Raw genomic sequence first — 26,785 nt, forward strand, 5'->3', positions numbered from 1 at the left:
TTCTATTTTCCAAATTACTTAACCCGTCTCTCATTTCTCTCCTGGATTTGTCCATCTTTTCATCTATTGCTTTACTTTGCACCACGAAGCATGCCGTGATTTGCGCCATGAAGGCTTGCATGTCGCCCACCCCCATTTGCGCAGCGGGTGCGGCCCCTGCCGCCATGTGCGAGGCGCCGCCATTTTGTGCGCCTGCAATCCCCACGACCGCAACTTCTTCAATTTCCTCCTCCATCTCTCCCACTTCTTCCCTGGGGTCCTGGGTTAAATCTACCCCCTCTTCTTCTACCCCCACCGGCATCCGATCGCCTTGATTATCCAATGCACGATTTAATTTAGATGGTATATAAAATTTCGGCCGCTCGAAATTTTGACCAAATCTTTTCAAATGATAAAAAATTTGGTTCGGGCTTCAAATCCCACTCCCAGAGACCAATTGTTACGGATTTGGGGGTCGGCGCTCCCCTTATCAAGGGGGGGGGGTTAATCCCCTTGTCTTTTAAGCTGGCCGTCCCAAGTCCTTGGGAAGTTATAACGTCACTTCCGGTCGGTGGTAAGTAGGGTTGTAAGCCGAATTAGTCTTAGTACCTAAGTACTACCACCGGCCGTAAAGCGAGGAGATAACTCCCACCCGAGCCGCAGCGTTAATGGACATGCCGAGCGAAGCGAGCCGCGACTTGGGCCATTAACAATTACTACACCCGATTATAGCGGTTCCGAAATCGTGCCACAGGTACTCAATTGAGAAAAGACTAAAGCGATCGGGTAAGAAGAAACCAGAGTATAGGAAGAACAGGTGAATTTATTTACAATCAAGAAGAGGAGGAAACGAAAGGAATATACAAGAAGAAGAGGAAGAAGAAGAAGAAGAAGAAGCAGGACACAGGGCAGGCTTAACTATACAGTCTCAACTTAACGATCCCAGACAAACATACACACTCACACGGGGTGGTAGCTGGTAGGTGGGAAGGTCCAGGTAGATGGTTCCAGGTAGGTCGACTCCGTCCAGGCTCCGGTTCCGCGGGCGAAGAACGGCAGGCAGCTTCGCGTGTCGCCGACCGCGAGCGGACCTTACATATAGCGAGGGTCTGGGATGCTGCGTACGTAATACGTTTATCGAGCAATGCTCTCTCGCTCTCGCAGGTTCGTACAGGGGCTTTGTGCGGCTTCGTCTCTCAGCAGCCGATGCTCCCAGCAGACCTCCCACAAGCAGTCTGTCTCAGCCAGACCCCACCAAGCGCCATCTCCAACCCGAGTCGACTCTGTGAAAAGGCTCGCGCTGGCGCTTATATAACGCGCTTCAAGATCAATGTGCGCGCTTGGAAACCACGCCCGCCAGCGAGCTCACCTCAGCCCTGGTTGGCTGGTAAGGGCTTACCGGCTCCGCCCTTGACAGCGAGTAGACAGGGCCATGCCTTGCGCTTGTTGTTCCGCCCCCTTTTTCCTCGGGCGACCGCATGGTTAATGGCGTTGCTTGGGCGGAAGCTCAGCGAGGCAGTGAACGCTGCTAACAAAAGGCGCATAATAGAATTGGGAGGGACAAGGCACCGTCTGTAGGGGCGCGTAATGGCGCCGTTTGGAGAGAGCGATTGGAAAATGAGTGAATGGGGCCTATCTTATTTGATTAATGCAACGCAGATTCAACTATTGGGAACACGGCCTTATCTAAAACACAAACTAATGAAAGAAATGAAGTTCCTATGGTGGCCTACGTGTTGCATATGGACTAATTAAGGGTGCGACCTTTAACCTTTTAATAATGGAATATTTACAAGTATTATTTACAAGTGAGGGTTCTAAAACCGCAACAATATATATATATATATATATATATATATATATATATATATATATATATATATATATATATATATATATATTGATGCGGATCTCTCGAAGCCCGTCGACGTACAGAGGGGGGAGGTGGGGAGGGGTCAAACCCCTTTTCCCCCTCGGGTCTTCGAGTCCACGAGGCCGAGACGCCACTCCCGTAGCGAGCGTGCGGAAGGGTATCGGGTCGATTCCACACTACCTTCGGTACCCACGCTGCCATGAAAACAGGGACTGGACCTCACACAAGCCACGCTAATCGAATACGCCGGAGCGGTTTGCGTATCACGTGACTCATGCCGTTACTTTTATTGAACCCGATTTGAGCGGTTTTATTCGTGCGATGCTAGGCCAATGGTGAAATGACGGGCACGATCAAATGGAAGAAAGATCAGGTTTATTTACAACTATACAAGGCGAAGAGACACAGAGCAAGCTTAATCAGTCTTAACTTATCCCCGGACAAGGGCCCACTCACTCACGCAGGGAAAAGGAGGAAGGACAGTTCGCGCTCCAAACGCGCCTTGGCGCCGGTCGCTCCGGGACAGCTCGCCGGGTGTGGCCCTCAGATGTTCACGGCACGTGTGCTGGGAGCACAGACAGAGAGACCGTGCGTCTGTGGCCCGGAATGGATCGTCCTCACGAGCGCGTTATTCACAGTCGCAGAGCGCAGGGCACAGGGAGAGTTCGTGTACAGCGAGGCTATAACAAGCAAGGGACTTCACTCGTGCTGTGACACAAGCTCTGACTGGGAGACTCTGACCGATTCTGACTCAGGGGCTGGGCGACTCTCTCACTCGCACGGGGGGCTCGGGGCAGGGTCTTATATGGCCCCTCCCCAGCCTTACCCGAATGTTCCAAGCCCCTCCTCTCGCTGCCGTTGTGAGCCACTCCCCTTGAGCTCCGATTGGCTGCTCGCCGCCTACCGGCCACTCCCCTGCAGCTCCTCCCTTCGGCCTTGCCAGACTTGTTCCAGGCCTAGCACGTGGCATTCCAGCCCAAAGAACACCTAACTCACTGGCCTGCTCAACGCAAACTAACACAGGAAAGGAGACTACGCTTACATTTACGAAGAAATAACTGAACTAAAGCAAGGCTACATGTTGTGGTGCAACTACCTACTTTGGGGGGGGGGGGTCATTCTTTATTCACAAAACCGCAACAATATATATTATTACGGTTTCCGCGCGACCCTCCTTCCCTTACCAAGGGGAGATTAAGCCCCTTGTTCTTCTTGGATCGGCGCAACCGAGAGACTTGAATCACCCCTCCCAGGCAAACGCAAGGTAGGGTTTCAGGACTATTCTCGCACGTACCTAAATACCTGTGCCGCCGCGGAAGCAGGGAATCAAGCCTCGCACGAGCCACGCGTAATTTGAGTACACCGAGCGGATTGCGTACCACGTGGTCCGTGCAGTTACCTTTGGTATTGCAACCCGATTAGAGCGGTTTTATTCGTACCATGCTAAGTCAATGATGGAAATGACGGGGACGATCGAATGGAAGGAAGAACAGGTTTAATTATTATTTACACTATTATGTACAAGGATCGGTAGAAAGCAGAGACACAGAGCAGCCTTATACAGTTTTTTTGTTTTTTTTGTTGTTTTTTTGTATACAAGATTGAGGCTCGTGAAAGATCTAACATTAATCACACAGAAAAACAAACCGTCACATAAAACATATAACATGGGGAGCGGTAGACAAGATCGGGCGAGAGGGGGAGGAATGCAAACACAACATCTGAGAGCAGGGACATCGAGAGATCTGTGGGAGGGAGAGGGCTTTGGGGGGAGGGAGGCATGGGAAGGGGGGGGGAGGTGGGAGAGGTATAAAACATATGGACACTGCCGGGACTTCCAGGAAAGAAGTTGGAATTTCAAACAAGGTGGATCTGGGGTGAATTAGTGGGGGTAGAAAAGATCAAGGTTTTGGATGGGGAAAGCTAAGAGATGGTGGTGAACAGCTGTTTTAAAGACCTGGAGGGAGGAGTGGGATTGAAGGGAGTGTGGGAGTTTGTTCCAGAGGCGGGAGAAAAGAGGAATGAAAGGGTGAAGGTGAGCAGAGAGCCGAGATTTCGGCAGTTTAACCATCAGAGGGTTGCTGGCAGATCATGTGCGACCTGTAGGAATATTTGGGGGACAAAGCACAGAGAGAGCTGGAGGAGCAAGGCCGGAGAGGAGTCGGCAGAAGACAGAAAGAACACCTAACTGTCTGCGGTGAATGAGTGAAAGGCCCTCGGAGATAGCTTCATCACGGGAGATTCCAATGATTCTGAAAGCTTTGGTTTCAACAGCGTGAAGCCGAGCTAGGTGTGAGGCAGGAGAACCAGCCCCTAGGGGAGAACAGTATTCCATTGAGCTGCGGATGAAAGCCTTGTATGTGGTGAGGAGCTCAGGTGTGCCGAGGAAGGACTTCGCACGACGGAGGATGCCCAATCGGTGACTGGCTTTGGAGGCTAGCTTGGAAATGTGGTTTTCCCAAGAAATATCATGGCAGATAGTGAGACCCAAAAGCTTGAGCAACAGAACTTCTTGGAGAGGATTGTTGAGAAAGTAGATGGGAGGGTTGTCCAGTCGATCTTTTCGGAGAGACATAGTAAGAGTGTGAGATTTGTCAGGATTGAAAGACATGTTCGACTTGTTTGACCAGTCTGTGATTTTGTCCAGGTCTTCAGAGAGTGAGGAGGCTGCAGACTGCCGATCTGAGGGAAGAGGAATGGAGCGGCAGAGAGTGGAGTCATCAGTAAAGAGATAGAGAGGATTTTCCAGAGAGTCGGAGAGATCATTGATAAAGACCAGAAAAAGCACAGGGCCCAGAAAACTGCCTTGGGGAACTCCAGCCTGAACAGGAAGGGGAGATGAGAGAAATCCATTCAGGGCCACACGTTGTCTACGACCAGAGAGGAAGTCCGCAAGCCATGCGTGGAGATTTCCATGGATACCATAGGAGGAGAGTTTGGTGAGCAGAGCTGGGTGCCAGACCGTATCGAAGGCACGTGATATGTCAAGGGAGACGGCTCTGATTTCCTGTTTGGCATTGAGGACCTCCATCCATTGTTGAGACAGCAGAAGCAACATGTCCAGAGTAGAATGACCTGGTCTGAATCCAAATTGATGATCGGAGATCAAGCCATTGGAGAAGAGGAACAGTCTTACCTTATCCCCTGACACGGGCCCGATCACACTCACAGGGGGAAATGAAGGAAGGATGATGTTCACTCGCCAAACGCGCGGACTTGGTCGTCCAGGAACGGCTCCTCCCGGCGTGGCTCTCCCCGGTCACAGCACGTCCCGCGATGAAGGCAAGCAGGCAGTGGGAGGGATCCTTGCTGCGCATCTCTCGAAAAAGGGGCAGAGCAGGCAGGCGGGAGGGAAATGTGTGCGTCTCTCGCCAGGCTTGGTGGTTTCTCACAGCGCGATTAATTACCGGCGCGCTCTCACTCGCATAACTCAATGGAGGTTCTGCCTCAAGCTCAACCGAGCGTTTAAGTTGTAAGAGCGCTTTATAACTCGGTTCATGCGCGTCTTCTCTCTGAGCTCGTTCAACAAGCGCCTCTCCGCAGAACTCAACTCTCACAAGCGCCTCTCCCACCAGAACTTGGTTCAGCTCACCTCTCGCAGAACTGCGGTGGGGGCTTCGCGCAACGGGTTATATTGCCAACCCCCTTAGCTCCCTCGAATGTTCTAACCACGCCTTGTGACGCAGTGCCGCAGCCGCTCCCTTCGAGTCCTGATTGGCGGCTCGCTCTTACCGTCGGCTTCTCCTCCGCCCTCCTTTGGTCTTGCCTCGATTTGCCAGGCCTGCCTCGTGTTAATTTGCGCCAAAAAGCCAAAGGCGGCATAAGGCCCCACCCCATAAGGCAATGAAAGGACCTAACTCTCATTATTCTACTCAACGCAAAAATAACAGGAAAAGGACTATGCATACATTTACTATGAAATAACTGAACTATCGCGAGGCTACGTGTTGTAGTGTGATTAAACTATGAGGGGGAAAATTAACCTTTATTGTACAAACTCAAAACCGCAACAATATATATATATCTGAGATATACTCCAGAGAGGCGAGATCTATGAGATAATAATATCTAAGAGATATACATCTCTCTGAATATATATATATAATTTTTAGAAACAGGAATCAAATTCCTGCGAGGGGCTAAGTGTGAAAAAATTCTGACTCAATGCAGGGCTCGAACCACGGACCTCTGTTGATAACGCGTCAACAGCCCACTGCGCTATTTAGCCAGCCACAATCTCCTCAGAACTTTTCCACACTTAACACTTTATTGTACAAACTCAAACCCACAACAATATATATACTTGGACCTCCAAGTATATATATACTAGCTTGGCTTGGCTTGCTGCGCTCACCTCACCACGCGTCGTTACTGAGGAACGGGCTTATTTTAGCTGAGGATAATGACTACCTGAGTTGCTGTGTTGTCATGATTTACACCAATCATAATACAAACAATTATTTTGCACAAATGTATTTGTTGTGTTTGTGATATTACAATTTAACAGGCAATTTAGGTTGAAGATTTAGGTTGAATGTTTTTTTCTTCAAGAAAGAACCCCTCAGCACATACATAGGGGAGGGGTAGGTGCAGATTGGAAGTTTGGGACGATTACACCTCACCACACATAATTTAAAACACCTCGCCAGCAAGTAACTTAAAACACCTCACCACCAAGTAACTTAAAACATCCTCACCACCAAGTAAATTAAAACACCTCACCACCACGTAATTCAAAACACCTCACCCCCATGTAATTTAAAACACCTCACGCCAACCTAATTTAAAACACCTCACCATCAAGTAATTTAAAACACCTCACCACCAAGTAATTTAAAACACCTCACCCCCACCAAATTTAAAACACCTCACCCCCACCAAATTCAAAACACCTCACCACCACATAATCCAAAACACCTCACCTCCATGTAATTCAAAACACCTTACCATCATGTCATTCAAAACACCTCACCACCACGTAATTTAAAACACCTCACCACCACATAATTTAAATCACCTCACCACCATGTAATTCAAAACACCTCACCACCACGTAATTCAAAACACCTCACCACCAAGTAATTCAAAACAACTAATCACCAACTAATTCAAAACACCTCACCACCACATAATTAAAAACACCTCACAACCACGTAATTATAAATACCTCACCACCACATCATTTAAAAACACCTCACCACGATGTCATTTATAAACACCTCACCACCACATAATTCAAAATACCTCACCACCACGTGATTCAAAACCACCACCACGTGATTAAAAACACTTCACAACCAAGGAAACAAAAGTTTGAGGGAGTAGTTAAGTGACAACACAGACACTGCCCAGATATGTAGATATATAGATAAATGACTACCCAAGTTGCCGTTTTGTCATGGTTTACACCAATCATAATTCAAACAATTATTTTGCACAAATGTATTTGTAATATACGTGATATTACCTTTTATAAACAATTGAAGTTGAAAAAAAATTTTTCCCCAAAAAGAAATCCCCCCCCCCCCTCCCACCCCCCACTCCCCAAAAAATCAAATATTGGAAAAAATTTCAAACAAATACCCTTAGGGCATACCGACGGGAGAGATATGTGCATACCAGAAGTTTGGTACGATTTCACAAAAGTTTGAGGGAGTAGTTCAGTGACAAGACAACACAGACACTGTACAGATATATATGTATATATATATATGATCCACCACGCGGTGACCGGGGTTGCCCCGTGATTTTTGACCAATTTACATAATTAATTAATTTATTTTAGGGGGAGTGTAACCCGGGTTCGCGTGATCGGAAAATCCTTTGTGTACCCATACTTTTTGGCAAGAACAAGCACGTTTCCATGCAGTACACAGCAGAACTAGGTCTATCCTTCTCACCTCTTATTACAACTTTTAATATACAACTTTTAAAATGTGTGTTATTGAAGGAGCTGTGCTCCTACGCGAGTTGAAAGGATTGACGCGACAAAAGACGGGAATTCATCCGAGTTTCTTTATTCAGCAAAACCAAACTCGGGTACTCTGAAAAGCCCGTTTATTGGGCAGCAATATACTGTATATATGCAATCAAACACGGCGAGAGTGGGCGTGCCCGGGCGGCCTGGGCGAGCCCGGGAAAGGCAAGTCTGGACATGCCCGGGAAAGGCGAGACTGAGCATCTCCGGGCGGTCTGGGCGAGCCCGGGAAAGGCAAGTCTGGACATGCCCCGGAAAGGCGAGACCGGGCATCTCCGGGCGGTCTGGGCGAGCCCAAGGAAGGCGAGTCCGGACACGCCCGGGAAAGGCGAGACTGAGCGTCTCCGGGTGGCCTGGGCGGGCCCGGTACAGTGATCGCTCCCTGGTTGCGTCTTCGGCAGGTGTAAGGCGATTGTGGATGCTCAGCGGCAACCGCTACACGCGCCCCCCCAGAATCGACTTGCACCGGCAGGGTCAATTTAAGGGGGGTCCTGATGACCCGGCCGAAGCGACCCCTGGAGGGTGGTGGGGGGGGGGGTCCGGTGTGGTGGTGGGTGGTCGAGCAGGGGGAACAGTGGACGGGGGGCGGCCTCGCCGCGGAGGAAGGGCCAACCGTGGTGGTTGGTCGACGTCCACGTGCGCCGGCTTGAGGCGGTCCACCGAAATCTGGTCCGACCTGCCGCCGACGTCGATGACGAAAGACTTGTCGTCCTGTCGCAGGACCCGGAAGGGTCCGTCATACAGCGGCCGGAGTGGCCCCCGGTGTGCGTCATGACGCACAAAAACGTACTCCGCTGTGCGAAGCGCTGGGGGGACGTAGGACTGGGGGCCACCGTGGCGGGACGTTGGCACGGGGGAAAACCGTTGGGCGGCCTCCTGGAGGTCCGAGCGCTGACGAGCCGCGGACCAGGGACTGGTAGCGTCAGGCACGAACTCGCCCGGGACGCGTAGCGGCTGGTCGTAGACGAGCTCGGCGGTGGACGCCTGGAGGTCCACCTTGGGGGCCGTGCGGAGGCCCAAAAGGACCCACGGCAGCCGGTCGGCCCAACCACCATCCTGAAGGCCGGCCATGAGCGCTGCCTTCATGGAGCGGTGAAAATGCTCGCACAACCCATTGGCTTGGGCGTGGTAGGCCGTGGTATGGTGGAGCTCGACCCCCAGGTTGCGGGCGACCGCGTCCCACAGCTCGGAGGTGAACTGCCGACCGCGGTCCAAAGAGATGTCCGCTGGTGCTCCGAAGCGGGCGACCCAGGTGGCGATGAAAGCCTGCGCCACGTCGGCGGTGGTGGTGGAAGCAAGGGGAACGGCCTCCGGCCACCTGGTGGTCCTGTCCATCAAGGTGAGCAGGTGTGCGAAACCTCGTGATGGGGGAAGGGGGCCCACCAGGTCCACGTTGACGTGGTCGAAACGCCGTTCGGGCACGGTGAAAGGTGCCAGCGGGGCCTGGGTGTGGCGGTGGACCTTGGCCCACTGGCAGGCCGTGCAGGCGTTGGCCCAATCACGGACGTCCCATCGAAGTCCGTGCCTGGTGATGTGGTGGCCCAAAAAGTCAACGGCCGTCGTGCCGAAGTGGCATTTGGCCGGGTTGACGATTAAGCCGTGCTGGCTGAGGCGCCCGAACAGTGTTCGGAGGTGGAGGAGGTGCTCGGCCCGGGACGTGCTGGCGACGAGGATGTCATCCAGGTAGATGAAGAGGAACGGCAGGTCGTGCAGCACGCCGTCCATCAAGCGTTGGAACGCCTGGGCCGCGTTCTTGAGGCCAAACGGCATTCTCAGGAATTCGAACAGGCCGAACGGCGTGATGACGGCCGTTTTTGGGACGTCGGCCGGCCTGACAGGTACCTGGTGGTATCCCCGTATTAGGTCAACTTTCGAGAAAATGACCCGCCCCGCCAAACGGGCGGAAAAGTCCTGGATGTGCGGGACCGGATACCTGTCGGGGGTGGTAAAGTCGTTGAGGCAGCGGTAGTCGCCACATGGGCGCCAGCCGCCCCCCGGCTTCGGCACGATGTGCAGTGGCGAGGCCCATGTGCTATCGGAGCGCCGCACGATGCCTAGGTGCTCCAACGCGTCGACTCGGCTTTTGCCACGGTGAGCTTGGCCGGGTCGAGGCGGCGGGCTCTGGCGTAGACCGGCGGGCCCGTAGTTGGTATGTGGTGCTCGATACCATGTCTCACTGCGACGGCCGAAAACGTCGGCCGCGTGAGGGCCGGGAACTCTGCGAGCAGGCGAGCGAACTCGTTTGCCGCCGGGAGGGCACATGCTAGTTCGGTCGGCGCGGAGCTGCTCATCGTGCATGCCAGGGAGCTGAAAGTCTTGGCATTGACAAGGCGACGCCGTTTGACGTCGACCAGCAGCCCGTGTGCGCAGAGGAAGTGGGCGCCTAGCAAAGCCATGGGCACGCTCGCCGTCACAAAGGTCCAATTAAAGTGCTGGTTGCCGAAGCAGAGGGTGACGTTGCGCGGGCCGAAGGTGCGGATGGCCGATCCGTCGGCAGCGACCAAGGAGGGGCCGCAAACGGCGTTCTGCCTGTCATACTCGGTTGGGCGCCGGTGTCACAAAGGAAACGCCGCCCGGACGCTTTGTCCTTGATGAAAAGCAAGTAGCTCGAGTGGCCGGCGCTCATGGTTGGTAATGAACGCCGGCCCTGCCGTTTGCCGATTTGCCGAAAGTGCACGGGGGTCGGCATGTCCGAGCCTTGTGTCCGAACCTGGCGTGGAAATAACACCACGCTTGGTCAGGTGGAGGCCCCGGCCGTCGTGTTGGAAGCGGTCGGCGCGGTGTGGCGGCCGCCAGTTGCACCGGCAGTTCGGCCTCCAACCGCACCGGGTGCTTGGGCGCCATGGGCGTCACCTCGGACAGCGGCGGGCTCCAGGTAGCCGCCCCGATGTGCTGGCCTGCCGAGGAGACCTTGTCGGCTTCCCTGGCGAGGGCGCGGGGATCCGTGATCTGCGTGCCTGCCAGAGCGAAGTGTACCTGGCTAGGCAGCTGGCGAAGGAACAGCTCTCGGAAAAGAAAATCCGGGGAGTGCTCACCGAGCAGCGAGAGCATGTAGTCCATTCGCTCGGACGGGCGCGTGTCGCCGAGCTCGGGCAGGTCGAGCAGGCGTCGTGCGCGTTCCGCCGGTGAGAGGGCGAATGCATCGAGGAGGAGCGTCTTGATCGCGCCATACTTGTCAGCGGGTGCTGGAGGAGGCCCAGGGTGCGGGCCGCGGTGGCGGAGCCGAGTGCCACTACCACATGGTGGAAGTGGGTGTCGTCGGCGGTAATGCCTCGCAGGGCAAACTGGGAGTCCGCCTGGGCGAACCAAACCGCCACGTGAGCCTCCCAGAAGGTAGGCAGTTTAAGGGCAACTGCCGTGTCCATGTCGGGGGTCACCAATGAAGGAGCTGTGCTCCTACGCGAGTTGAAAGGATTGACGCGACAAAAGACGGGAATTCATCCGAGTTTCTTTATTCAGCAAAACCAAACTCGGGTACTCTGAAAAGCCCGTTTATCGGGCAGCAATATATATATGCAATCAAACACGGCAAGAGTGGGCGTGCCCGGGCGGCCTGGGCGAGCCCGGGAAAGGCAAGTCTGGACATGCCCGGGAAAGGCGAGACTGAGCGTCTCCGGCGGTCTGGGCGAGCCCGGGAAAGGCAAGTCTGGACATGCCCGGGAAAGGCGAGACTGTGCGTCTCCGGGCGGTCTGGACGAGCCCGGGAAAGGCGAGTCTGGACATGCCCGGGAAAGGCGAGACTGAGCGTCTCCGGGCGGTCTGGGCGAGCCCGGTACAGTGATCGCTCCCTGGTTGCGTCTTCGGCAGGTGTAAGGCGATTGTGTATGCTCAGCGGCAACCGCTACATTATGATCTTTTTCCAGGGCCACTAATTGGCACCGCCGAGCAAGATTCTAGTCCAGGCTGTACTACGTCACTCCTCGATCTCTAGGGAGCATTATTTATTCAACCCACCCCACACGAGCATACAGTCACAGTAATAAAGAGAGAAACAACAGGGAATAAGTTTACAAAATCTATTTTAATCAGTCAATCGATGTCAATCTTATTCCTCATACATACACACTTGTTATATAGGATCGTCAGTATTGGCATTATTTTCCCGGTTTATTTTGATTGTTGAATTTGGTATCACATCTAAACAAACTTTGTTGAAGAACTGCATGCCCAGTGTGGAATGTTCCGGGTCATTTTAGCCTTCACGAGAGAACGGGTTACTGTTAAATGGCCCTGATTTGAGAATTGCCGTATCTCACGAGATAACCCCGGGTTAATCAATATGGCGGCGTCCCGGCGTAACCCGGGTTACCACGGTAACCCAGGTCACCGCGTGGTGGATCATATATATATATATAAAAGGCAGTGGCCGTCCGTCCGTCTGTCTGTCTCCTCCATAATTCCAAAACCATGAAACCTAGCGGCCCCAACGCCTCAAACTTTGCACGCATACACCTGGACCTCCAAAAGATTGCAATGATGAAAACTGGGTGTTTGGGTGTGTTATAATACCCTTTTTGAAGATGATTAACGAGGTGCTCATAAGAAAAAAAACCCGATGTGGTGGCTTACCAATATGGCGGCCCACCATCTTGGTCAGCCCACTGCACCCCGCTGGGGTCTTAAGCCGCCATTTTGTTTTGGCCTACTCAAACATGCCTTGCCTTGGAAACACGATCGATTATTATTACACAATGAAGCATATAATCAAAATCTGGATTTGAGGATGGATGCTGTAGACTAAATAATGTCCAAATCTAGAGTGAAATCTTATAAAATTTACCATATCTAGCGATTTGTGAATGCTATTCAGGCTGCTTTTGCAAGCCATGGTGTTACAATAGACAGAGCTCCCTTTTTGTTTTTAGTCACAAGGCCGGGGAAGTTGGGGTGTGTTTTGCCAGGGAAGCTCCACTTGGTGAACACAATACAGGCTGCTTTTGCAAGCCATGGCGTTACAGGTGACCATGCGACAGGTAGACAGAGCTGCCTTTTTGTCTTCACGTACCCTGACCAGACAAACCAGACGTGATCTGCTTAACAGAAACTTTCCTCCTTCATGATGTCTCTGATTCCTTGGTATCTCTCCCAGGTTACTCCCTCCTCTGGTATGATAGACCTGAGCCTCGTCCTGGAGGTGGGGTTGCTATCTTTATAAAAAACTCTCTTCTTCACTCGCCCTGCACTGCCCTCTCTCCACCTCACCCCCAGGAATACCTTTGGCTACGGCTTCCCCATCGCTCCCACCTTTTGTTCAGATGTGTGTTGTACCGTCCACCAAACAGTGATGACTCCATCTACATCTCGCTGTCTGATAATATGGACCAACGTATATCTACCCATCCCAACTCTCTCTTCCTCATATGTGGTGATTTCAATTGTCACCATGCCAGTTGGCTGGGTGTGGGTACCTCTCTCACCAGCCATGGCTCTTCAGCAAAGGACTTCTGTGACTCACTGGGACTGACACAATCTGTCAATTTCCCGACCCGGATCTCAGTCAACGGAGCATCTTCTCTTCTGGACTTGGTTATGACTAACTTCCCTGAAAATGTCTGCTGCTCTTCTTCTGCTCCAATCGGCTCATCTGATCATGTGCTTGTTAAAGTGGACACCTCTCTGACCATTCTCAGAGAGCCTCCTCAGCGTCGACGAGTCTGGCATTTCACTCAGGCCAACTGGCACGGTCTTCAAGCAGCCATCAATCATCTGGACTGGTCTCCCATCTCTACCGCCTCTGACATCAACTCATGCTGGGAATTCTTCCAAAGTAAATTGCTCTCTCTCATGCACAGATTTATCCCATCTCGTCTTCAGTTGTCATACCCTTCCTCCCGTCCATGGTACACGGAATCATGTGGTGAGGCTATTGCCCAGAATCAACTTGCTTTCGTCTCCTGGAAAGCAAATCCAATGGAAGGAAATCTCATTTCCTTTCACAAAGCCCGAAACAAGTGTGTGTCCACCCTCAGGAGAGCCAGGAAACAATATCTCTCCATTCTCAGGAGCGAACTCTCTTATCTGTCTCCCTCTTCCAAATCCTGGTGGCGTCTGGTCAAATCTGTTTCTGGTGTTTGTTCCCCCTCCATCCCCTCCCTCACCTCAAACGGCCACACGGCTGACTCCGCATGTGAAAAAACTGAATGCCTCAACTCTGTGTTTGCCTCTAAATCTTGTATCCCAAACCCATCCCTCTCTGTACCCACCATACCCAGTCGTACCCAGCTGCTCCTGGACTCTGTGTCCTTTCCTCCTGACAAGGTGGAAACGTTTCTGTCAACCCTCGACTCTGATTCTGCAACTGGACCTGACGGCATCAGCCCACGGGTCCTAAAATCCTGTTCTTCCGCTCTTTCACTCCCTCTCTCTGTTCTCTTCACCCTCTCTTTTGCTCAAGGTCATCTGCCATCTGCTTGGAAATCTGCCAACATCACCGCTTTGCACAAAAAAGGTGCAAAAACAGATCCCAGCAACTACAGACCAATCAGCCTTCTCCCAATTATCAGCAAAGTCATGGAATCCATCATTGCTTCAGATATGAAATCTTTCCTCTTCTCCAATGGCTTGATCTCTGATCATCAATTTGGTTTCAGACCTGGTCACTCTACTCTGGACATGCTGCTTCTGCTTTCTCAACAATGGATGGAGGTCCTCAATGCCAAACAGGAAATTAGAGCTGTCTCCCTTGACATATCACGTGCCTTCGATACGGTCTGGCACCCCGCTCTGCTCACCAAACTCTCCTCTTTTGGTATCCATGGAAATCTCCATGCATGGCTGGCGGACTTCCTCTCTCGTCGTAGTGAACGTGTGGCCCTGGATGGGTTTCTCTCATCTCCTCTTCCTGTTCAGGCTGGAGTTCCCCAAGGCAGTGTTCTGGGCCCTGTGCTTTTTCTGGTCTTCATCAATGATCTCTCTGACTCTCTTGAAAATACTCTCTATGTCTTTGCTGATGACTCTACTCTCTGTCGCTCCATTCTTCATCCCTCAGATTGGCAGTCTGCAGCCTCCTCACTCTCTGCAGACCTGGACAAAATCACAGACTGGGCAAACAAGTGGAACATGTCTTTCAATCCTGACAAATCTCACACTCTTACGATGTCTCTCCGAAAAGACCGACTGGACAACCCTCCCATCCACTTTCTGAATAATCCTCTCCAAGAAGTTCTGTCACTCAAGCTTTTGGGTCTCACTATCTGCCATGATCTTTCCTGGGAAAACCACATTTCAAATCTGGCCTCCAAAGCCAGTCGCCGACTGGGCATCCTCCGTCGTGCGAAGTCCTTCCTTGGCACACCTGAGCTCCTCAACACATACAAGGCTTTCATCCGCAGCTCAATGAAATACTGCTCTCCCCTCTGGGGTGGTGCTCCTGCCTCACACCTAGCTCGTCTTCACGCTGTTGAAACCAAAGCGTTCAGAATCATTGGAATCTCCCGCGATGAAGCTAACTCCAAGGGCCATCACTCACTCACCACAGGCAGGTTGGTGGTCTTTCCGTCTTCTACCGACTCCTCTCTGGCCTTGCCTCCCCCAGCTCTCTCTGGGCTCTGTCCCGCAAATATTCCTCCAGGTCGCACAAGATCTGCCTGCAACCCTCTTATGGTTAAACTGCCAAAATCAAGACTCTCTGCTCACCTTCACTCCTTCATTCCTGTTTTCTCCCACCTCTGGAACAAACTCCCTCACTCTCTTTAATCCCACTCCACCCTCCAGGTCTTTAAAACAGCTGTTCACCACCATCTCTTATCTTCCCCCATCCAAAACCTTGATCTTTTCTACCCCCGCTAATTTCACCCCAATTCCACTTTTTTGAAATACCAACTTCTGTCCTGGAAGTCCTTGGTGTCCTTGTGTTTTATACTTCTCCCACCCCCCCCCCCCCCTCCCTTCCCACGCCTCCTCCCCCCAAGCCCTCTCCTCCCACACATCTCCCTGCTCTCAAATGTTGTGTTTGTGTGCTTCCCCTTCTCTCCCCATCTTGTCTTCCGCTCCCTCTTTTTATATATTTTGTTTGTCTGGTTGATTTGTTTGTGAAGTAAATGTTAGCAATTTCACGAGCCTCGATTCAGTATACAAAAAAAACAAAAAAACAAAAAAAAAACAACATTTTTTCGACTAACATTTTTGTGCAATATAGTCATTCTCCCCGTTCCACGTTTCCGCACTCCACCCTCCTTCACTTCTCTATCGGTGATTTATAACATGCAAGTTTTTTTTTCTTACTTACAAAACTTACTTAGACTCTACTGATCCATTATTTTTAGCTTACAAGGTAATCTGGTCTTTGTATTAAAGCTTCAATGTACTTCATGCATACATATACATTGCAGGTACTCATAGTTTAACTGATATAATAAATCGAGGGCAGCAATGCTACATTGCTACAGCACCATCGTAAGATTATTTTCAGCTCCCTTGGCATTGCGATTGATTAATCACGTGACAATGTCGTGATGCATCATGTAAAAAAGTTGACAAGACTGGTTTTAAAAAGTGTCCAAATTATAGAGTTTGTAAGATAACAGGCACTGCCTTTCTAATATGGCTTATTTCCTATTGACCCATTAATAAAGGGGATAGCACAGAGGTAATGTCGTAAACTCTGAACCATCGACTCTGCGTTTGATTCCCAACTTTGTCATTCTGGTGCTTTGCAAGCAGAGCTTTGCATCAATGGGACACCTGTCTCAGCATCCATCTGAGTCGGATGTCCCATTTGCTAATTGATGTGAAATATCTGAGAGTACGTTTTGAAAAAGAAAAGAGCAAGCTATTGTGTGCCAGTACCCTGTCCAAATTCCAAACCTCCTGCTTTAACCGACAGCATTCTACTTAATCAACTTAAATGGAGCACCAAGTACATACAATTTATTCGAAAGATTAAAAGCATCTTGGCCCTGGCTAGAGTCCAAGTATGCAAGCGGATAAATGATAGCCCAATATAAATTGTACAATCTTGGCTACATTGCTGGCATGGAATAACAAGTAATGTGGTAAAAAAACAACAATAAATCAACCAACAACGCAATGACACAAGACAAACTCACTATTCAGGCCTTCAATGTTCATGATGTGGCTGCTCCCAAGGGAATCATAGTACTGCTTATTACTCATCAACGTGTACATTCCAAGGATTGCTGCCAAAGGGAAAAGCAAAAGAAAGCGATTATGCTTTGTTTTAAGTACCGGCACTTTGAGGCTTTTTCATGATAATTTATGATGGACTCGACCATAATTCTCATCAATTGAGTTTTCTTTAATGCTTTTGTGAAACTGTGCTTGGTAATGCTACAAGTAATGGACAAGTGTACACGATGTAAAAAGGTGAAGAAATCTCATTTTAAAACTACATGACGTTTAAACAAAGAGCAAGATTCAAGATTCCAGCAATGTCACCTTAATGAAGATGACACAAAAGGTATTTGCAGATACAATGTGAGTTTGGAATTCCGATGAAAGCATAATCATCATTCAATGTAGGCAAAACATCCAATGAAAGTAAGTATGGTTCGCCATGTTGACATAACTTGTAGGTGGGGCAACTTAATGAATGTAATTTGCATTGAGGGTAGAGCATTCTCATAAAATAAAATAGTTTTCGTAAATAGAAAATAGAAAATAGTAAATAGTTTTCTAAGCCCAGCCTACCAGCAATATCACACATTTCAGCATCAGTGGCCTTCGCAAGCGCCTCCTCCCACTCAGGCTCCAAGGAAACTTTGTCATCCAGAGGGTGGTAAGGCTTTTCTGGAGGCACGTATGGCTTTCCTAGATCAAGACAATATCGGTTAGATGAGTAGCAGTCTGCGCCTGAAGTCGGTGTAGTCTTTCAAAGGATTCAGAAAATTTCCATATCCATAATCCAAAGGTTATAGCATGAAGCCAACAAAGTGGTCAAACTTTTGATGGCCTGTACTGCAAGCCAGATAAACAAAAAGAGGTATCCTTGATGCATACAAATCAAATTCAAGAAATTGTAAATACCATATATGGCTTAAAGTAGAGTTTCTGAGCTTGGAACAAGTATACTCCGTTATAGGCCATGGTCAAGAGAAGAACACGTGTGCATGAACGCACCCACACACATTTGGCATAGGAAGAGGCAATTCGGCACATTATGCCTGCGCTGCACTTACCGCTGTATCATCACCCATCCACACACAAGCTGCCTACCATCTACACAAGCCAATACCCCCAAACCCCTCCATCTCCGATGCATCTAGGTACCGATTTAAATTCCATTTAAACTTATCCACCTGCTCCGATACCACTAACTTGTATATATAGCAAATCTTGTGTGGATATACATACAGTCACGTGAAAAAGTAAGTACACCCCATGTAAAGTTTTGACTTTTTCAACATATTTCAACATACAGCTATTTGATCTTCATTTCAACAATATTGATAGATAAAGGTGATATAATATAACAAATATCATGAAACATTTACATTTTGTAGTCCATTGCATAATTTAAATAAACATAAATGCAAATTTCGCATGTGGAAAAAGTAAGTACACCCCGACATTTATCACTACTTCAAATACCTAAAATTAGAATCAGGTGCACCACCTCAGGTGCAAATGATTAGAACATCGTTAGAGAGGATCTTGGAGGAACCTGTCTTATTTAAACCTCAGACATTTCGTTTGGTTTGCTCTTTGTTGTTGAAGTGTGCGGCGTGGTCATGCCTAGATCAAAAGAGCTCCCTGAGGCCTTCAGAAAGAAGGTTATAGATGCTTACGAGTCTGGGAAGGGATTTAAAAAGATCTCCAAACAATTTGAAATCAATCACTCGACTGTCCGGAAGATCATCGACAAGTGGAAAAGATTCCAAACAACTGCCAACTTGTTCAGGCCAGGCCGCCCCAGCAAGTTCAGCCCGAGAGCAGATCGCAAGATGCTGAAAGAAGTTTCTAAGAACCCCAGAATGTCATCACGGGACCTACAAGTAGCTCTTGCCACTGTTGATGTCAAAGTGCACGAGTCTACCATTAGAAAGAGGCTGCACAAATTTGATCTACATGGGAGGTGTGCCAGGAGGAAACCTTTGCTGTCCAGAAAGAACATCAGGGCAAGACTAAAGTTCGCCAATAAACACCTAGGCAAAGACCAGCACTTCTGGAACAATGTGCTCTGGACAGATGAGTCAAAGGTAGAGCTATTTGGCCACAGTACCAGAAGACATGTTTGGCGAAAACCAAAGACAGCATTTGAACACGAGAACCTGATACTAACTGTAAAGCATGGTAGTGGAAATATTATGGTTTGGGGCAGCTTTGCTGCATCAGGGCCTGGGCAGCTCACCATCATATAATCCACCATGAATTCTTCATTTTACCAGAGGGTGCTTGAGGATAATGTGAGGCCATCTGTCGGAAAGTTGAAGCTCAACCGAAGGTGGACCTTGCAACATGACAATGACCCTGAACATACCAGTAAATCCACCAAGGAATGGCTGAAAAGAAAGAAATGGAGGGTTCTGGAATGGCCAAGTCAAAGCCCGGATCTAAATCCCATCGAGATGTTGAGGGGGGATTTGAAACGAGCTGTGCATGCAAGAAACCCCTCAAATATCGCACAGCTGAAAGAATTCTGCATGGAGGAGTGGGCAAAAATTTCTCCCAGTCAATGTCAGAGACTGGTAGATAGTTATAAGAAATGCCTACTTGAGGTTGTTTCTGCCAAAGGGGGCAATACCACGTATTAGAGCCAAGGGTGTACTTACTTTTTCCACATGCGAAATTTGCATTTATGTTTATTTAAATTATACAATTAGTCAGGCAGATAGGTGTATCCATCATAAGAATTGTGGGTTTAGACGTACAAGCATGAAATTTGGCACAGTCATAGATAATAATCTAATGAATAATTCCAGATATGGACCCACCGCGATAACGTCCTATGGTAGCCATGGCGGCCATTTTACAAAATGGCCGTTTTGACCGCGATTATTTTTTACCGGACGACACAAATGCTTCTTTATGTTCTAATGAAATGACTCTAGATACACATATATGCCATAATTGTATTCTCCAAATGACCACAATTTGCATTTGTGTTGCCAGCAATGTCAATTAACCCACCAAGCACTGTAACGGTAACTTATATTACTAGATAGTTCCAGTTTGATCTTGTTTATACGTCACAATTTTCTCCACCACACTGGCACAAAGTGGTACATTTCAAACTAGCTTATTTGCACTTGCATCGTCCCTTGCAACCCTTTTTGCATTTACAACAAATCAGCTCCCTTGATGAAATGCTGGCTTCAGGAAGCATGGACCACAGGGGTTTCCAGTTGTGGGGATCGATCCATCCCCAATCCCCAGGTGAGGGCAGATGCATAACAACCTTGAGCATGTTTCCCCAGCAGTGGCCACCCGTGTACACAGCCCTCTTGATTTGTTGTACCAGGGCTCCTCTGGTAGGGGGAATAGCTTGCATGGCTCGTCCTTTCTTCGTGAAGAGTGCCTGTCGAGCTTCGTCTATGTTGACGAGATTGCTGGTGCGATCGTAGAGAAGAATGGTGAACCACTCGAGCACTGCCACAACGTCATCAGAGATGTCTGCTGTCCCCGTGGAGAGATGAACTAACGCTGGCGTCAATTCGTCAAATACTTTCCAGGTATCCCAGGCTGTATTCTTGCCCCGTGTATTAAATGACGAGACTGTGTCACACCTTGTGTATGCATGGAACATCGGGAGGGCCTGTGACTTATCTGGTCCGAGGAATGCTGCAATTTCATGTGCTGGAATATACCTGAAGTGCTGGCCTGTCCCAAAGGCCACCCAAAGCTCCTGGATTTTGAGTTTGGTTGTTGCTGCCACAGCCAATACCACTATATCTGTATCCACCGTACGCAGAAGAATTTTCTGAAATCCATCACGGACTGCATCCGCGAGATGTATCATCATTCGTGTATCAGCCTCCTCATGGTCACATGGGGCAAGATGACTGGTGTCGCGTGCGGGAATGCACGTCACATCTGAACCATCCGTGGTGACTATCTGCTTATCTGATACAAGATGTGTGATGTGTTTTGTCAAGAAGGCAAACAGTTCTGTTTTGTTTGCATCAATTCTCAGGAACTGCTGCCAATTTCCTGGAAGAACAGTGGATCCGTCAACTCTCCTTCGAATGCCTTTCCCACGTTTGTCCCTGGCTTGAGATTTCAGGCTGTTGTCACGGTACTGGTCCCAGACTATATCCACACGACAGGCTCTTTGCAAGTGACCTTGTATGTGTGGCAAGAATACTTTCAGCGCATAATCATCAAAGGTTTTGGCAGCAACTGGTTTCAGAACGTTCACCAACACTGCCCCGTCAAGGATAGTGACGTCAGTATCTGGTTTTGGAGCATCACCTCTGACCTCTGCGCAACTCTCTAGACACACCAATAGATCTGATTTGGTTCCCAGTCGTAACTTCCCAAGCTGAGATAAAGACGGGGGACATGCTTGGTTTTCATGGCGGAAAAATTCTGCAAGATCACCATCTCGTGTTTGAGACGCAATGTAGAGTCTTGAGAATAAAGAGCAGTCACTCTTTAGCGAAGTTACTTGCAAACCTGTCTTGGATTTCTCTCTTGGAGACGATCGACTAAACAATGGGAGTTTATTCTTCTTTATTGGCTCAGTAAGAGGTACGGTTCGCTCCAGTAGACGGTCTGCTACGAAGGTCTTGTACTGTTGCTTACCTATCTCCTCAGCCTGTTGAACAGTAGAAACAACAGTTGGGTCAGCAATGTCTCTTGTGTCCAGCCGCAGCAAGTCTGTACTCTCTTCTAGGAAGGGGTTTCCCATTTCCTCTATTACTTCAACCAGACGTTTGACATGTTGAGTAAAGATTACCTGTGAACTATATGTTTGCTCATGGTGGCGTGTGTCTTGATTAATCCTTATTTTCCTTCCCTCCATGGATGCTTCAAACTCGGTAGTCATTCTAACCAGTTCCGGCCCAGCCACCATCCATCTTCTAAGAGCATTTGGATTTTGAGTGAGTCCAACAGCACCACCGTCACTCTTCACAGCAGCATTATTTTGCTCATGAGCCTGGTCAATGGCCGCCATTTGTAAAATGGCCGCCACGGCTACCATAGGACGTTTTCGCGGTGGGTCCATATCTGGAATTATTCATTAGACTATTATCTATGACTGTGCCAAATTTCATGCTTGTACGTATAAACCCACAATTGTTACACCTATCTGCCTGACTAAATGGAGTACAAAATGTAAATGTTTCATGATATTTGTTATATTATATCACCATTATCTGGAGGAGGATACCGAGGTCCTTACCTGTAAGGACAGGCTGCACACGGGGGGTTATCCGATCCCCACAGACACAGAGACGGGACAGCAAAGTCCACAATACAAGAAAAGTAGGATTCGACAAATAATGATTTAATGAAGGAAATGCCAACAATTAAAGTGAATATGAGGTAAAGCTACAATTCCTAAATGAGGGACCCTCCACTCAGACACAAAAACAGACAGGGGAATGATTAAAGGAAATAAAATAAAATCCCCCCTTTTTGCCGGCACTCAGCACTGGTCTCGACGGGGGTTTGGTGGCGTCACAGGTCCCGCATTCCTGCGTGGGAAAACACATGTTCCCTTGGTCCTTCTCGTTCGGCTGCACCGAGCTCCGACCACCCCGAACTTCCCAGGAGCACACACGAACCAGCCGCAGCTGAGAGCCAGAGGTAATAGTGTCCGCTCGCCATGACCAGTACGAGAGAGAGAGAGAAAGACAACAATGCCGTGACCGTCTACCACCCAGCCAGTACCAGAGAGAGGGGGTAAAATGGCGGTCCCTTCACTTTTTCTTCCTCCATTCTCGAAGGTTCCCTCTGACGTCATGCTCGCTCCAATCACCGAGCACCGTCGAATCGTCCCAACCAATCGTCCTTCGGGGCGTGTCCACACGGCCATTCTTGACGCCCATCGAGAGTGTTTGGCTGGGCGGGGTCGTAATGTCTGGGTACAGTCGGCGATTATGGTGGTTGTAGAAATGTGCCAATTGCATGGCTGGCCGAGTGAATGTTATAACAAAGGGAAAAAATCACAGGGCAATTACACACTGGGGATTACTCTGAAACCCTACCTAATTAGCATAGCTCCACCCCTTGTATGGAGACACACAAACGCTTACACAGACATTCGGCCTAACAGGTTCCCTACTTAGTTACATGAAAGTTCTTCTTCTTCATCGCGACATTCGGGGCACGCTTATCTATACAATTATATCTGGAATAAGGTATTTCATTACCTACCCTCACACACGAAACAATATTATCCGGCCCTGGAGCTTTACCATCCCATCTTTTTTCGAGCTGCTTCCTCACTTCATCTCCTCCCACATGGATCTCTTCTAAAAGCCCTTGCTTACCCCCGAAATAGATATACTCTCCACTATTGGAAGTTCCCCTGACTGTTTTTGTGTTAACGTAAAAGCAAAAAAACAATTTAACAAGCCTGCCATCTCACCTTCATCATCCACCAATTCTCCTGTGTGATTCCTCAATGGACCCACACTCTTCTTAACACTTTCCTTACCCCTTATATACTTAAAGAATGTCTTGCTGTTGTGTTTAATATTCTTGGCTATGTCCTTTTCATATTCCCTTTTGACCTGCTGAGTTATTTTCTTAACCTGCCGAATTTGGCAGTTTCTTCCCATCCATACACTGTATCTATCCCAAGGAGTAAGACTGAGTAAACTTCTATTTTTTTTCCCCCGCATGGCATCACTCAGGAATAGTTTACCTGCATCCTGATTTCCCCTCTATCCCAACCCACCTCAATTCACGAGGAATGTCAATAGATTCCTCATTTCTGTCTAATATCTATACTTTCCTTTGTGTAGCCCCCACCTATGGCCGGTGATATCTCATTTAAAAAAAAAAAACTCGTGTTGAACTGGGTTAAACAGCAACCTTGGACTATGTCTTAAAAAAATAAAATTGAACCGCACTTTGACGTCACGACGTTGACAGATATGCTCCTGCTAACATTATTACATCATTAGACATACTTGTACCAAGTTTAATTTAAATCCATTCAGCTGTTCTCAAGTATCACATTTTTACCTGACGTGACCACTGACCTTTGACCTTTGACATAATTGATTCCGTTAATCTTTGCATCATAATATATACTTTTACCAAGTTTGGTCAAAATCCCATCGCTGGTTCACGAGATACCGCAGTAACAGAATTTTTACCGAACGGGACCTTTGACCTCTTGACCCCATAATCTAAGCAGTTCATCTTTGCATCATTATACATCATACTTCTACCAAGTTTGACTGAGATCCCTTCAGCCATTCTTAAATTAGCACGGCAACAAAACCCTATCACGGACTGACGAGCACACGGACAGACGGACAACCCAAAAACACAATGCCTCCAGCAACTTCGTGTCGTCAGTGAAGGCATAACAATTCTGTTCCTGAACCTAATCTATCCCAGGCAAGTCTAACACCCATCCACCCCCCATAAACAATACTCTTCCCTCATCACATACCCTTCTGAATTATTCACATATCCATCTTTCATGCTCTTCCCTCACATCAGGAGCCCTATAATGATCATGATCGCTAGCATCCTGTGATTAGAATCCTCCCAGATCAGGAGGATTTTAAAAATGTTTTTTTTAGATGAGGATTTGATAGCCCAGGTCATGAGGATTTTAGATAGCCAAGATCATGCGCATCCTTTGATTCTAAAACTTCTAAAAGTTTTGATCAACTGGTTGTTGTATATACCACTCTTGTCAAGTGGTAACAACTTGTAGGCTGGGGTATTAAAGGAAAAGCACCTCCACAGATCAAGCATAACAATAGGCAAATCTACCATTTTCCTTGCAGGAATTAATGCATTATAGGAATCTAACCAAAGACACAAAATACTTACACATTATATGAAACTGTGAAGGTGATGGGTATTTAGACCGAAAAAAAAACATATCTGATATAACTTTGAGGGAACTTAAAGAAGCATCTGATGTAACAATGTGAACGGACTTTATAAACAGTGAAACTTTTCCCTTGGCCTTAATTTAGCCCTGTATTGTTGCTGTGCCAATAATAATCCTTGAAAAATTACCATTTTCACGAGGTGTTCCAAGTCTGCGCTCACGTTTCAGTCGCATAAATCAGTGCTTGGTGAGGCTCCATGCAATGAAGAAAGCGCTCAACAATGCAATACAAATAAATAATGGACTTAATAACCATTTTACAACAAGTCCATCAAATTATGGCAACTGTTCTGAGCAAACTGAGCGAAAAATATGCTTACAAGGATTGAGTTCTGGAAACTTTCGCTTTAAAGAAAACCTTTTCGTTGCAGTCAAAATGCCCTCATGGTCCTGGCACTCTCTTTTTAACAGAAATACTTGACCAAAACTAGAATAGCACCGAGTAGAGTGCATACCTCCTCCGCCAGGCTGAACCGTTTATGTTTTGTATCCCACCGATAGGCCAGATCGGGATCCACACATGAACCAAAATCGAATTCGCTTGTTCTTGTAACCTCCTGAACCCATCCACCAAGTTTCGTCCGAATCCGTCGACAACTTTTTGAGATGTCATACTATATATCGTTTTTGGCCTTTACCATCTCTCAATTAAGAAGAAGTACTTTAAAATTCTCAGATCCAGATCCGGATCTACACCTAAATTGGATCAATTTGTCCTTGTCACATATCCAACCTGTGGACTAAATTTCGTCCGAATCCTTCCACAACTTTTTTAGATATCCTGTTCACAAACACAAACAAACAGACAGACAGGGGTGAAAACACAACCTGCATCCACATTTGGTGGCAGAGGTAACAATTCAGAATCCATACCAAAAATAAAATCCATAATATATTTTCCAACTCGGATCTGACCTTTCTTCTCGCCAGTGTAAGGTACGAGTTCCTCCTTCTCTCCTGTCTCTTGTGCCTGCTTCTGTAGATAGCTGAGCAAGTTCTCCCGGAGGAAAGGGCCGGTTGGGGGTTTCTTTGTCTGATCACGCTGCCGCATGCCTACTGGCAGCATCTCATTCTTCCAAGGGAATACGTGCACAAGACAGTAATGGACAAGCAGAGAATGGCCATTGTACGTATTTGCAATTTGAGGACAAAGGCAAAAAAACCAAATTCCGTTAAAATAGTTGTGGTTCCAATGACAAATTCCTATCAATGTGCTAGAGAGAATAGCATAGGCAAGCACAATGAACTCGTCCATCGATTCATAACACAAACCAACAAAACCCCCCTCAAAATGCCCTCTTTACCTCGGGGTCCATATCTTCCAGGTCCTGCGTGAGCTTATCGAGCTCCTCTTTTGACATATCCTGGAGGAGTGCGTCCTCATCGACATCACGGTACTTCTCTAAATTCTTCTGAAGTGACATCTTGCCGTCTACTTAGGAAACAAGAATCGCAAGAACAGCATTTCAATCATCAGGACTACAGCTGCCGGTCTGGCTTGATATACACAGCAGCCGGTGCACGCTCGCCTACATATAATCTGGTTTGGGTCGGATATCTGAAAGAGTGGCATGATATGACAAACCTTCATTCTAATGTTTTGCAGGAATGGTGCTGCATCATAAAAAGAACACCAATTAGAAATGTGTAGAAACACGATTGGGGCCCTCCATATTGTACACCGCTCCTTTCTTATGCCATCTCCAGGCATTGCAAATCGTCATTGCCGGGCACCGAAGGCGGCTCGGCAGTGACGCACGCTGAAAGAGAGTACTCAGTTTTCACTCTGGTTGTTTGTTGTACACCGCTCCTTTCCTATGCCATCTCCAGGCATTGCAAATCGTCATTGCCGGGCACCAAAGGGGGCTCGGCAGTGATGCACGCTGAAAGAGAGTACTCAGTTTTCACTCTGGTTTCTTGTTTTCTTGTTTTCTTGCTTTCTTGTTTTCGTGTTTTCTTGCTTTCTTGTTTG

At 48.3% G+C, this 26,785-nt stretch overlaps 1 protein-coding gene across 6 annotated transcripts in view; it reads right to left on the reverse strand.

The window, feature by feature from the left end:
* The window catches only part of LOC137431529 (tropomodulin-1), a 55,512-nt gene that overhangs the window by 17,712 nt on the left and 11,015 nt on the right, over nucleotides 1-26,785 (reverse strand). For 3 of the 6 annotated variants that reach the window (XM_068122939.2, XM_078782175.1, XM_078782176.1), the window contains 4 exons: nucleotides 26,118-26,248; nucleotides 25,729-25,885; nucleotides 17,478-17,597; nucleotides 16,877-16,966 (listed from right to left, as the gene is read on the reverse strand). In XM_068122939.2, the coding sequence (XP_067979040.2) occupies nucleotides 16,877-16,966; nucleotides 17,478-17,597; nucleotides 25,729-25,885; nucleotides 26,118-26,237 (487 nt within the window). In that variant the 5' untranslated portion in view covers nucleotides 26,238-26,248. The remainder of the gene's footprint in view (nucleotides 1-16,876; nucleotides 16,967-17,477; nucleotides 17,598-25,728; nucleotides 25,886-26,117; nucleotides 26,249-26,785) is intronic. The other 3 variants (XM_068122941.2, XM_078782177.1, XM_068122937.2) reach the window with 1 other exon arrangement.

Source organism: Myxine glutinosa, chromosome 7, assembly GCF_964187855.1.
Source record: "Myxine glutinosa chromosome 7, kmMyxGlut1.1, whole genome shotgun sequence".
NCBI lineage: Eukaryota > Metazoa > Chordata > Myxini > Myxiniformes > Myxinidae > Myxine > Myxine glutinosa.